The 12,902-nt window shown below is 42.2% G+C and overlaps 1 protein-coding gene across 2 annotated transcripts in view; it reads left to right on the top strand.

The window, feature by feature from the left end:
* The window catches only part of TTF2 (transcription termination factor 2), a 53,084-nt gene that overhangs the window by 24,961 nt on the left and 15,221 nt on the right, over positions 1-12,902 (top strand). For both annotated transcript variants that reach the window (XM_070367426.1, XM_005901998.3), the window contains exons 10-16: positions 1,017-1,127; positions 2,712-2,862; positions 4,819-4,924; positions 10,091-10,272; positions 10,981-11,134; positions 11,470-11,561; positions 12,600-12,682. In XM_070367426.1, the coding sequence (XP_070223527.1) occupies positions 1,017-1,127; positions 2,712-2,862; positions 4,819-4,924; positions 10,091-10,272; positions 10,981-11,134; positions 11,470-11,561; positions 12,600-12,682 (879 nt within the window). The remainder of the gene's footprint in view (positions 1-1,016; positions 1,128-2,711; positions 2,863-4,818; positions 4,925-10,090; positions 10,273-10,980; positions 11,135-11,469; positions 11,562-12,599; positions 12,683-12,902) is intronic.

Below are 12,902 nucleotides of genomic sequence, written 5' to 3'. Positions count from 1 at the left end.
AGGTGCAGTGAGCCACTCTTCCCAGTCTGGGAAGGGGGGCACCCCTCCTGAAATGAGTTCCAAGTGCTAGCCGAGAGCCAGCCTTGTAAACTGGCCTTTCAGAGGAGAGTAGTCAGCTGCTGTGGTAACTCTTCTGCACAGTGGCCGAGCCAGAACTTGAACCAGAGCCCATGTTATGACATTTTACTTCTGCTTATGTCAGAATGCATATTTAATCCGTTAAAAAGAAGATAATACCACTTTATAGGGTGTAAATGGTAAATTGGATAAGCTCAGCAACTAGCACGATGATGGTACCCAAGAAATGCTAATTTATGACCTTCACTGATGAATTCAAGTTAAGGGGATGGTGAGGACTGTCTTGAGTTAACTCTAACTCCAGAATTGCAGTAGTAAATTGGGTAGTAGGATATATCTACTGGGACCTTTTTGCTTTTGCATGGTAATAAATAAGGCAACTAGGCAACATCTGGAACTTTCCCTGGTGGCTCAGATGGTAAAGAATCTGCCTGCAATGTAGGAGACCTAAGTTTGATCCCTGGGTCAGGAAGATCCCCTGGAGAAGGGAATGACAACCCATTCCAGTATTCTTGCCTGGAGAATTCTATGGACTTCGGAACCTGGTGGGCTACAGTCAATGGGGTCGCAAAGAGTCGGACACGACTGAGAGACTAGCATACACACAGGCAACATCATCAATCTGAGAGAGATACCAATGAATGTACTGGATAAGTGACACTAAAATACAGAGACTCAAATAAGATCTAAATAATAAGTTTTAAATTTTACAGAGGTCATAATAAATGTCTGTGACCTAGATCACAAAATAAATGGCAACGGTTAGTGTTCATTTTAACAAGACAAAGACTTCATTAGAGGAGGCAAAGCACAGCGACTGGAGTGGTGCTGATAGCAGGGGGACCAGGCTGGTGTCTACCCCGGACCGCATCTCTTGAAGTTGAACTGATTCCTTGCCCAAAGTAATTACCTCTCTTATTTTTGTTTTCATTTTCCAGCGGATGATATGGGGTTAGGAAAAACCCTGACAATGATTGCACTCATTCTGACCCAAAAGAAAAGCAAAGAAAAGGACGAAACCACGGCTTTGACTTGGCTTTCCAAAAATGGTATTCCCGAGTGTCTTGCTTGCCTGCTGCTTCCTAAGTCACGTGTGGGTGGAAGGCAGTGGGGAGTGGAAGTTTTTCAGCCATGAAAGGATGCCTTTGGTCATATTTAATTTTTTGGAAAACTGTTACTTTCCTATAGTATCATTTCTGACACTGAATATGCTAACTAGAAGTGATCATTTTTTTCCTTTAAATATAAGATTAGCTTGACCTGTGATTAGAAACAGTTTTATGGTGGCAGCTAAAAGTCTAAAAATGTTAGTTTAAACCTAATGATTGTTTTTGTTAATGTTGAGAACATAACTACAGGGTAGACCCAAATAATTAAAATATTATTTTCTGAAGGAAGATCTGTAACAAATTCAGACTTCAGCCACCATAGTAGACAGTTTTCCATGTTTCTGAAATTCCAGAAATTTCCATATTCTAGAGAGTTTTTCTTATTTCTATCTCTGCTTTTAAAATGTAATAACTGTATAAGTACTTTAAAGGTCCTGTATATTACATAGAGATGACACCACATGTAAACTGCATGTACACAAGTACATTTCTCAGTTGGTTAGGTAGTCAAAGGATCTGGCCGTCTGCTCTCAGGGCCTCCACTGACCACTGTTGCAGCTGGGTCCTCTGTCCCTGTGTGGAGCAGCAGCCTGTGTGCACTGCAGATGCACAGGGGCACGGGCACAAACACGCCATCACCATCTGGTTCTGAAGTCATGTTTGCTTATCCTAGAGGATTCGGTACTTACTCTTCAGTATGAATGTAATTAAGGTATGCTTTTCAAAGAAGAGTAATAATACTGCCCTCTAATGAATCAACGAAGAGTTAGGAAATGACCCAGCTTCTATCTTCTCACCACTGGGAAAGTGCATTGAGGTTTTTTGGTTTTTTAAACTGAAGAAATGTACTAGCCACTCTCCTCTCCCTTTTTAGCCTCTCTTTCTTCCACTTTTATAGGGGAAAAAAACCAAATAATTGTTTTGAGTTAAAAGATTATTTTTTTCCAGTTTCTATTCTACTTCATGCATACCTCGTTTTATTGTGCTTCACAAATAGTGTTTGTTTTGTTTTACATGTTGAGGGTCTGTGTCAACCCTGTGGTTTTGGCACTGTTGTCGCACCAGCATTTCCTCACTTCATGTCTCCATGTCACATTTTGGTAATTGTTGGAATACTTCAAACCCTCTATCAGTAAAAAGATTACAAATGATGTTAGCACTGTCTAGCAATAAATATATATTTTTAAATTAAACTATGTATCTTTTTAAAAAGTATCTAAAAAGTATTATACTATTGAACACTTAATAGACTATAATGTATTGTAAACATAAATATTCACATGCACTGGGAAACCGCAACGTTTTGTGTGACTCTCTTTATTGTGATATTCCCTTTATTGCTGTGGTCTGGATCCCAGCCTGCCGTATCTCCAAGGTATAAGCTATATGAAGAAATAAGAGCAACAGTTGTTAAAATATTGATTAAATGAATAGACATCAGTTAAGGAAAAGAGGTAATGCCTTGAAGAAGTTAAAGCTATTTAATGAGTGTAACTGGGTGTTGATTTTTTCCCCCCTCTCAAGACTCCTCTGAGTTCACTTCTCATGGAACACTAATCATCTGTCCTGCTTCTCTGATCCATCATTGGAAAAACGAGGTGGAGAAACATGTGAGCCACAACAGATTAAGAGTCTGTCTCTATCATGGGCCAAACCGGAATCAACATGCAAAAGTGTAAGTGCAGAAACGTTGCCGTCAGTACGAGGTGTCCAGCGTCTTGGCTGAAGGGTCATCTTGGCCTTTGTGTGCTCTGGTATTTCATTTAATCAAGGCTAATGGTATTTGTGAAGACCACAGGCACTGTCATCGCCCAGTAGCCTTCGCCTGTGCTGAGGGATGCATCTTGAGAGGGATTGGTGTTTGGAGCTATATCCCATCACCATTCTCAACAAGCTGCCATGCAAGTTAGCCTGAGATGCCTGAATCATCAGCTAGGCAGTAGCGGAGTTCCCCTGGTAAAAGGGATATGTCACAATTATTTCATGATTGAATATCTGATTCCAAATCCACATTCTTTTTCTGTTAGTGTAAATGGAACCAACTCAGTCTTAACAGAGCATCTTGATATACTATTAATGGTTAGTTGATATATGCTGCTGCTGCTAATTCGCTTCAGTCATGTCCGACTCTGTGCGATCCCAGAGACGGCAGCCCACCAGGCTCCCCCGTCCCTGGGATTCTCCAGGCAAGAACACTGGAGTGGGTTGCATTTCCTTCTCCAATGTGTGAAAGTGAAAAGTGAAAGTGAAGTCGCTCAGTCGTGTCCGACTCTTTGCGACCCCATGGACTGCAGCCTACCAGGCTCCTCTGTCCATGGGATTTTCTAGGCAAGAGTACTGGAGTGGGGTGCCATCGCCTTCTCCGGATATATGCTAGTTAAATGTTTATGGCTGTATTTTTCATATGTGAACCATCTAAGAAGTTTAGATTCAAAAGTTTAGGATTAAACCTAACTGAATTCCTAAAAGGGGATGTCCAGGAAGGAGGAAAGAAAATGTTTCCCCAGATGGTGATTGTAGTCCTATTCTTTGTCTTTTGGTTTTAAAGGACCTGTTTTTGTTCTTAATTATGATATGATGGTCTGGATTGAATACTTGCTGATCTAGTCAAGAACTGAGTTGTTTTTCCGTCTAAGTAATCTTTCTCCCCAACATCTGATACTGGATATTTTATCTCTTAAAGAACAACACAGTAGTCTCTCGGGGGTGAATTGCCAGAATCGTGACCCTAAGTCTTAAGGGCACACCAGCTCTCATGACTGGTAGTCATTTCAGCAGACGAAAGGAATCAGGGCAGTTGTGGCCATTCTGCACGCCTTCTCTGGCATCGGGTACTATAGATTTTTGTTTAGAAGTCAGTTCCATCTTATATGATTTGCATTTTGATTGTACTGGGTTTGGTGTCCTGAGTGCACTAGCTGACTGATAGGAATCATTCTCAATCATACACCTTTATATGATGCTCAGGCAACAAGTAGGCATCACTGCCTGTCCAAATTCGCATGTCGTCTTTATCAAAAGTATTTACTGAAGTTCTCTCAGGTCCACAATATTAAGTTTCCTTGGAGAAAGATTTGTGCTTTTCATTAAGAATCTTTACATGTAAAGAGTATAGGCGAGGTGAGCTGAAAGTGTACAGCATGTATTTTTGTGCCCAAATATCAAAGCTAGATGAATGGGTTTTCACGAATCCATTACAGAACAATGGGGAGAAAGCACCATTGATATAAGATGAACATGACTTCAGAGTTTTCTTACTTCCTTGGGACTTTAGAATCATCTGTGTCAAATTAACTAAATATTAAATTCCAATCCTGCCCAACTTTCTGTTCTTGTCAGATTTCATCAAGCTTAATTTGACCCCAGCCAGAGATGATCCTTTGTGACTTGGCTGGGAAGAGGGGGGCTGTTCTAGTTACAGTGAGTAGTCTCTAAAAATGACCAGTGGTAAGTGATAAGGAAGTCAAGAGTGTAAAATTTACCTCTTCAGAGTGTGTGTGAGTGTGTGTGTGTGAGTTGACACAAATTAATGAGTTCTGCTGGAGGGATTTTTGTGAAGGAAATCAACTCTGTCTTATTTTGTCAGAGTCATGCTGGATGGTTTATCTTTTGCTTTGTGTTATATCTGCAGCCTGTCCACGTATGACATCGTGATCACCACCTACAGCCTCCTGGCCAAGGAGATTCCCACAGCGAAACAAGACGAACAGATCCCGGGTGCAAACCCCAGTGTGGAGGTGAGGCGTGGACCCTGCTGGGGAAGTAGGGTCAGAACCGCAGATAACAGGAGTCTTTTCAAGCATCAGAGATGGAAAGGTCCCCTTCCTGGGGTCGTGGGCATTCGTGCTGCTTCTCCTGTGGAAACAGTTCTTTCCTCTGTCCCTTCTCTTTTACTGTAGGCGTCCTCCTCAGTGCTGAAGGTGGAGATGCAGTTTGCTGCTTTTTAGAAATAATGACTACTTTGCATTTGCATTGATCACGGTGTAAATATAGGGAAGCTTCACTTGTTGCAGTGTTTGAGAGTCTTTGGGGTGTACTCTCAGGATGTGTTTTGTATTCAGTGTCAGGACTAGTATTTTGATATTAAGGCATTATTCCCTTCCTTTACTCCACCTCCCAGGAAAAGGGGTTGCAAAGAAAAAGGCTACAATGAGCCAGAGGCTAAACAATAACCAGGGCAAAAAACCTGAATGTTGCTGTGTCCAGGCTAGTCTCAGTTATGTAGGGGCTTTATTGCATAACTCTCATGCGCTTTTCCCCCCTGAAAATGCAGTGTTGTTACAAGACCTGCTGTTTTGCATACACTTTTATTCTTAGTGCAATAGAATATTCACAGCTTCCTATATTTTGGGTGATCTCTAGAGTGCTTGATTCATGGACCTGACATTCCAGGCTCCTATGCAATATTGCTCTTTACAGCATCGGACCTTGCTTCCATCACCAGTCACATCCACAACTGGGTGTTGTTTTTGCTTTGGCTCCATCCCTTCATTCTTTCTGGAGTTATTTCTCCACTGATCTCCAGTAGCATATTGGGCACCTACCGACCTAGGGAGTTCCTCTTTCAGTGTCCTATCATTTTGCCTTTTCATGCTGTTCGTGGGGTTCTGAAGGCAAGAATACTGAAGTGGTTTGCCATTCCCTTCTCCAGTGGACCACATTCTCAGACCTCTTCACCATGCCCGCCCATCTTGGGTGGCCCCACACGGTATGGCTCTACACAGTACAGCACTACACAGCATGGCTTGTCTCAGACAGGAGATGGCAAGACTGAATGTCGACATTTTAGGAATCAGTGAACTCAAATGGACTGGAATGGGTGAATTTACTTCAGATGACCATTATATCTACTACTGTGGGCAGGAATCCCTTAGAAGAAATGGAGTAGCCATCATGGTCAACAGAGGAGTCTGAAATGCAGTACTTGGGTGCAATCTCAAAAACGACAGAATGATCTTTGTTTCCAAGGCAAACCATTCAATATCACAATAATCCAAGTCTATGCCCCAACTTGGAGATGGCAGTGGCACCCCACTCCAGTACTCTTGCCTGGAAAATCCCATGGATGGAGGAGCCTGGTGGGCTGCAGTCCATGGGGTCGCTACCAGTCTGACACGACTGAGCGGCTTCACTTTCACTTTTCACTTTCATGCATTGGAGAAGGAAATGGCAACCCACTCCAGTGTTCTTGCCTGGAGAATCCCAGGGATGGCGGAGCCTTGTGGGCTGCCGTCTATGGGATTGCACAGAGTCGGACACGACTGAAGCGACTTAGCAGCAGCAGCAGCAGCAGCATGCCCCAGCTGGTAATGCTGAAGAAGTTGAAGTTGAACAGTTCTATGAAGACCTACAAGACCTTCTAGAACTGACACCCAAAAAAGATGTCCTTTTCATTATAGGGTACTGGAATGAAAACTAGGAAGTCAAGAGATACCTGGAGTAACAGGCAAATTTGGCCTTGGAGTACAGAATGAAGCAAGGCAAAGGCTAACAGAGTTTTGCCAAGAGAACGCACTGGTCATAGCAAACACCCTCTTCCATAACACAAGAGACGACTCTACACATGGACATCACCAGATGGTCAGCACCGAAATCAGATTATATTCTTTGCAGCCAAAGATAGAGAAGCTCTATACAGTCAGCAAAAACAAGACTGGGAGCTGACTGTGGCTCAGATCATCAACTCCTTATTGCCAAATTCAGACTTAAATTGAAGAAAGTAGGGAAAACCACTAGACCATTCAAGTATGACCTAAATAAAATCCCTTACAATTATACAGTGTGAGTGAGGAATAGATTCAAGGGATTAAATCTGATAGAGTGCCTGAAGAACTATGGATGGAGGTCCATGACACTGTACAGGAGGCAGTGATCAAACCATCCCTAAGAAAAAGAAATGCAAAAAGGCAACTTGGTTGTCTGAGGAGACCTTACAAATAGCTAAGAATAGAAGCAAAAGGCAAAGGAGAAAAGGAAAGATATACCCATTTGAATGCAGAGTTCCAAAGAATAGCAAGGAGAGATAAGAAAGCCTTCCTCAGTGATCAAGGCAAAGAAATAGAGGAAAACAATAGAATGGGAAAGACTAGAGATCTCTTCAAGAAAATTAGAGATACCAAGGGAACATTTCATGCAAAGATGGGCTCAATAAAGGACAGAAATGGTATGGACCTAACAGAAGCAGAAGATATTGAGAAGAGGTGGCAAGAATACACAGAAAAACTGTACAAAAAAGATCTTCATGACTCAGATAACCATGATGGTGTGATCACTCACCTAGAGCCAGACATCCTGGAATGTGAAGTCAAGTGGGCCTTAGGAAACATCACTATGAACAAAGCTAGTGGAGGTGATGGAATTCCAGTTGAGCTATTTCAAATCCTAAAAGATGATGCTGTGAAAGTGCTGTACTCAATATGCCAGCAAATCTGGAAAACTCAGCAGTGGCCACAGGACTGGAAAACGTCAATTTTCATTCCAATCCCTAAGAAAGGCAATGCCAAAGAATGTTCAAACTACTGCACAATTGCACTCATCTCACACACTAGCAAAAGTAATGCTCAAAATCCCCCAAGCCAGGCTTCAACACTACTTGAACCATAAACTTCCAGACATTCAAGCTGGATTTAGAAAAGGCAGAGGAACCAGAGATCAAATTGCCAACACCCGTTGGATCATCGAAAAAGCAAGAGAGTTCTAGAAAAACATCTACTTCTGCTAAATTGACTACGCCAAAGCCTTTAACTGTGTGGATCACAACAAATTGTAAAATTCTGAAAGAGATGGGAATACCAGACCACCTGACCTGCCTCCTGAGAAATCTGTATGCAGGTCAAGAAGCAACTGTTAGAACCAGACATGGAACAACAGATTGGTTCCAAATCGGAAAAGGAGTATGTCAAGGCTGTATATTGTCATCCTGCTTATTTAACATATATGTAGAGTACATCATATGAAATGCTGGGCTGGATGAAGCATAATCTGGAATCAAGATTGTTGGGAAAAAGACCAATAACCTCAGGTATGCAGATGACACTACCCTTATGGCAGAAAGCAAAGAAGAACTAAAGAGTCTCTTGATGAAAGTGAAAGAGGAGAGTGAAAAAGTTGGCTTAAAACTCAACATTCAGAAAACTAAGATCATGGCATCTGGTCCCATCACTTCATGGCAAATAGATGGGGAAACAACAGAAACAGAGTTTATTTTTTGGGGCTCCAAAATCACTGCAGATGGTGACTGCAGCCATGAAATTAAAAGATACTTGCTCCTTGGAAGAAAAGCTGTGACTAACCTAGACAGCATATTAAAAAGCAGAGACATTACTTTGCCAACAAAGGTCTGTCTAGTCAAAGCTATGGTTTTTCCAGTAATCACGTATGGATATGAGAGTTGGACTGTAAAGAAAGTTGAGCACCAAAGAACTGATGCTTTTGAACTGTGGTGTTGGAGAAGACTCTTGAGAGTCCCTTGGACTGCAAGGGGATCCAAATAGTCCATCCTAAAGGACATCAGTCCTGAATATTCATTGGACGGACTGAGGCTGAATCTGAAACTCCAATACTTTGGCCACCTGATGTGAAGAACTGCCTCATTTGAAAAGACCCTGATCCTGGGAAAGATTGAAGGCAGGAGGAGAAGGGGATGACAGGATGAGATGGTTGGATGGCATCACTGACTCGATGGACATGAATGAGTAAACTCCGGGAGTTTGGTGATGGACAGGGAAGCCTGGTGTGCTGCAGTCCATGGGGTCACAAAGAGTCAGACAGGACTGAGTGATTGAACTGACTAGAGTGCTTACCCATCTCTTGACCAGCTCTGCCTTCTTGCAGATGATTAACTTTTCAGATTCCTCAATGGTTTCTCTTAGCTTTCAGGTTAAAACCTTCATTCCTTTAAATGATTTTTTAGGCCTTGTACAGTCTTGCCCTTCCTGAGTGTCCCTAGTCCCCTACCTGCCCGCCTCCCTCCCAGGGGCAACCCCATGCTCAGCTGTACCAAGGGCTGTACTTCCCTCCATACTCTGTCGTGTTATTGAGCCATTCTCCCTCTGAATGGAGTGCTTTGCTGCCCTCCGTGCTCGGATGCATCTCCTGGCACCTACTGCTGGCTTATACCTCGACACTCCATTCATTCTGCAAATACTGAGTATCTTACCATGTACCAGATGCAGGTATACAGCAGTGAGGAAGACCCACTAGATTCCTACTGTTCTGTATTAAATCATCTAGTAGGACTTGCTGTATATACATTGTATATAATGATCTTTATGCTTGTTTTATTTTTTTCTCCCCCGCTAGATTGTGAACTCCTTGAAGAGAAGAAATGATCTTTGTGTCTGGCTTAGTATCTTACATGTAAAAGGAGACTTTTAGGGAATTTTCCTGGTGACCCAGGGGTTAAGACTCCACGCTTCCACTGCAGGGGGCCTGGGTTTGATCTCTGATTGGGGAACTGAGATCACACATGCTGTGTGGTATGGCCAAAAAAGGAAACAAAGTAGACTTTTAGTAAATTTTTAGTGAACTATTGTAAATTTAGGGAAAGTGAGTAAATATTTTATTGATTGAATGACTTTGCAGCCTTGACAGCTAGTGTATCCCTTACCTGTGGCCATTGCTCAAAAGTGGGTTGAAAGAATACAGAAAACTAAAATGAGGAAACATTTTACCCTTAAACATCTTATGCTCAACAATGGGGAAGTCAAATGACTTGTTTATTTGTACTCATTGAGTTTCTGCTCTTGGTTTCTTAAGCTTAATCCTTATTTCAGTGTACCTGATCTAGGTCCTCAAACTTGAAGATAAGAGTGAGTCTTTGAAATTTGCTTATTTCCCCTTATTCCTGGAAGACACACATGTTTTCCTGTATTTTTGCTAGATTTCACTTGTGTTTCTTCCAGGGCACGTCATCACCTTTGCTTCGAGTAGTGTGGGCTCGACTCATATTGGATGAAGCTCACAACGTTAAGAATCCCCGGGTACAGACTTCCATGGCCGTGTGTAAGCTCCAGGCCCAAGCTCGTTGGGCTGTCACTGGAACCCCAATTCAGAACAACTTGTTGGACATGTATTCACTGCTGAAGTGAGTAAACTCTTTGAGTTTAGGTAGTTGTGAGCCCTTTCAGTACCCTTCTTGATTATTTCATATCTCGTATCACCGGTGTGTGCACCAGATTAGCGTGTGTAGCAGGTGACAAACCTGTCAACGTGTAAAGGACAAGGGAATTAATATTTATGAGAATATAATCTGCTGATTGACTGGCTGATGCAGGGCTTTTATGACATGCAGTCCTTCTATGTGGAAAAATACAGGACCAGTTAAATTAAAGGAAACAGAAGTCACTTTCTTCAGACCTAGTAATGTTTTGAGCTACTTTTGCTTTAAAACATATGGCCTGAGGTCAGGGCTACAGTTTATTTGAAGCAAACAGAAAAGAATGCTGATTTTTAAATACTTGCTTTTATTTAAGTCAGCTCATAAGAGGATATAGAATTTTTATATTAGCCTTTGAACCTTTAGGAATGAGTTCTAGCTATTGGTTATATGTCCTATTATGATGATACAGACATTTTAATGGGAAAAGGCACATTTTTATAATGTGGTTTTATGATGTGGTTATTGACTTGGATCCTTTTGCTCTGTCTAGCAGAGCTTTGCTATGAAATTGACTTTTAACATTGATTGGGATGACATGTAAAACCTGATTTGCCTTTCATCTTATGTCTGTCTTTGACTCTCTCCTCCATCCTCCCATGCTTCTTTCCTGTTCTCTGTCCTCTAATGAAAAAGATTTCTCCGTTGTTCTCCATTTGATGAGTTTAAGCTGTGGAAGAGTCAAGTAGACAATGGCTCAAAGAAAGGAGGAGAACGGTTAAATATCTTAACCAGGAGCCTTTTGCTGAGGAGAACAAAGGACCAGCTGGACTCCACCGGCAAGCCCTTGGTAACCCCACTGACACTTGTCCCTGTGTGGATGTGGGGGGGTCAGGAAGGAGGGTGACCATGGCCTTGACTGTGCTTGCACCGCCATGGCCTTTGCTTTAGGAGCTTTTGAGTCTCCCTGTTCCTACACAGAGGCCCTTGATTGCTGTCCTGCCCCCGGGGTCATAGCTGTCCTGTTTTGTGGTGTGTTAGAGCCATTCTGCTTTCAGGGGAGGGCGGGAGCTGCCGTCCAAGGGTTGACTAGATTTCCAGTGTCAACTCTGGGGAACGTGCTCTGTAATATTCAGTTAATTTGTAGAACTTCATTGCAGCTACTTTTGTCTTTTACTCTTCCAGGTGGTGCTGCCCCACCGTAAATTTCAGTTGCACCATTTAAAACTCTCTGAAGATGAAGAGACTGTTTATAGTGTCCTTTTTGCAAGATCGAGGTATGTGCTGTGAAGAAGCACCTTCTCACAGCTGTTGTTTTATTCTTCTTCTTGCTTGGGATTGAGTCAAGGTTCTTCTAACTGCAATTATGGTATTATTGACAAGCTGAATATCTGTGTTCCTTTTTAAAAAAGCTCCCTTGTTCTCTCACCTCGCCCCCAGCTCACCTTCGTCTCATATACACTGTGAACCTGTTCTCCACTGGCTTTCTCGTATAGAAGGTCTAGGGTGTGCACACTGTCACCAGGTCTTTCTGGTCGTTGTGGGGCTGTATTAGGAAAGTATTGGCCAACTTAGTACATCTCTTTGACCTTTGACCTGTTATCCAGCCTCTCAGCAGAGCTTTTAAGAAGCTGTTCATCAAACCTTCCAAAGTGATTAAGTTTTTTCTCTTTGTAGATCTTATATTTATTAATAAACATTTTAATATTAATCAACTATATTACTGTTACATATTTAATATTAAATTGATATAGAATGTAATAATATTTTATAGTATCAATAAGCTTGTTAATATTTATTAATCATTTTTAAATGGTTTAGCTTTTACAGTAGTTGTTTTTATTACCTTTGGCCAGTGCTTGCTGTGAGCCTGCCTTCATTTAACAAGTCCACTTTTCCACTGTTTTTTAAATTAATTATTTTTGGCTGTGGTGGGTCTTTGTTGTTGAACATAGGCTTTCTCTGGCTGGAGCAGTCGGGAGCTGCTCCTCCTTGTGCTGCGCTGGCTTCTCGTTTCGGTGGCGTCTCTCGTTGCAGAGCACAGGCTCACGGGCTAAAGCGTGCAGTCTCTGTAGTTGTGGCACACAGGCTTACTTGCCCCACTGCATGTGGGATCTTCCCAGAGCAGGCACTGAACCCATGTCCCCTACATTGGCGGGTGGATCCTAAACCACTGGACCACCAGGGAAGGCCAACAAGTCCACTTCTATAATTTTTCAAGGTCCCGCCACTATCACAGTTAAGCAGTGACCATGGTAGACCTGTTTGGTCTTAGTGACCATTGCATGTGCATTTTGTTTCTCGATCTGAGGCAGGTTGGCTCTGCAGTACTATCTAAAAAGACATGAAAGTGGGAGCAACCAGTCTGGAAGAAGCCCTGACAATCCATTCAATAGAGGTGAGCAGTGGGCACTTGTAAATACAGAGACTCGTGAAAATGTGGGTGCAGGTTTGGTAAACTTACAGAAATGGGGGGTCATGAATTCTTGATAGCAGAGACTTGACCTTAGCTTAGAACCTCAGACTAAAGTAAAATATAATCTGCAAGCACCAGACCTGGTGATGTGAACTTGTTTTTAGTTATTTCCGAAATCTGTTTTATTAAAATGCAAATACAA

The sequence above is a fragment of the Bos mutus genome, chromosome 3 (genome assembly GCF_027580195.1).
Source record: "Bos mutus isolate GX-2022 chromosome 3, NWIPB_WYAK_1.1, whole genome shotgun sequence".
NCBI classification, from domain to species: domain Eukaryota; kingdom Metazoa; phylum Chordata; class Mammalia; order Artiodactyla; family Bovidae; genus Bos; species Bos mutus.
The sequence above is the reverse complement of the archived record's forward strand: the minus strand, read 5'-3'. Positions and strand labels throughout refer to the sequence as shown.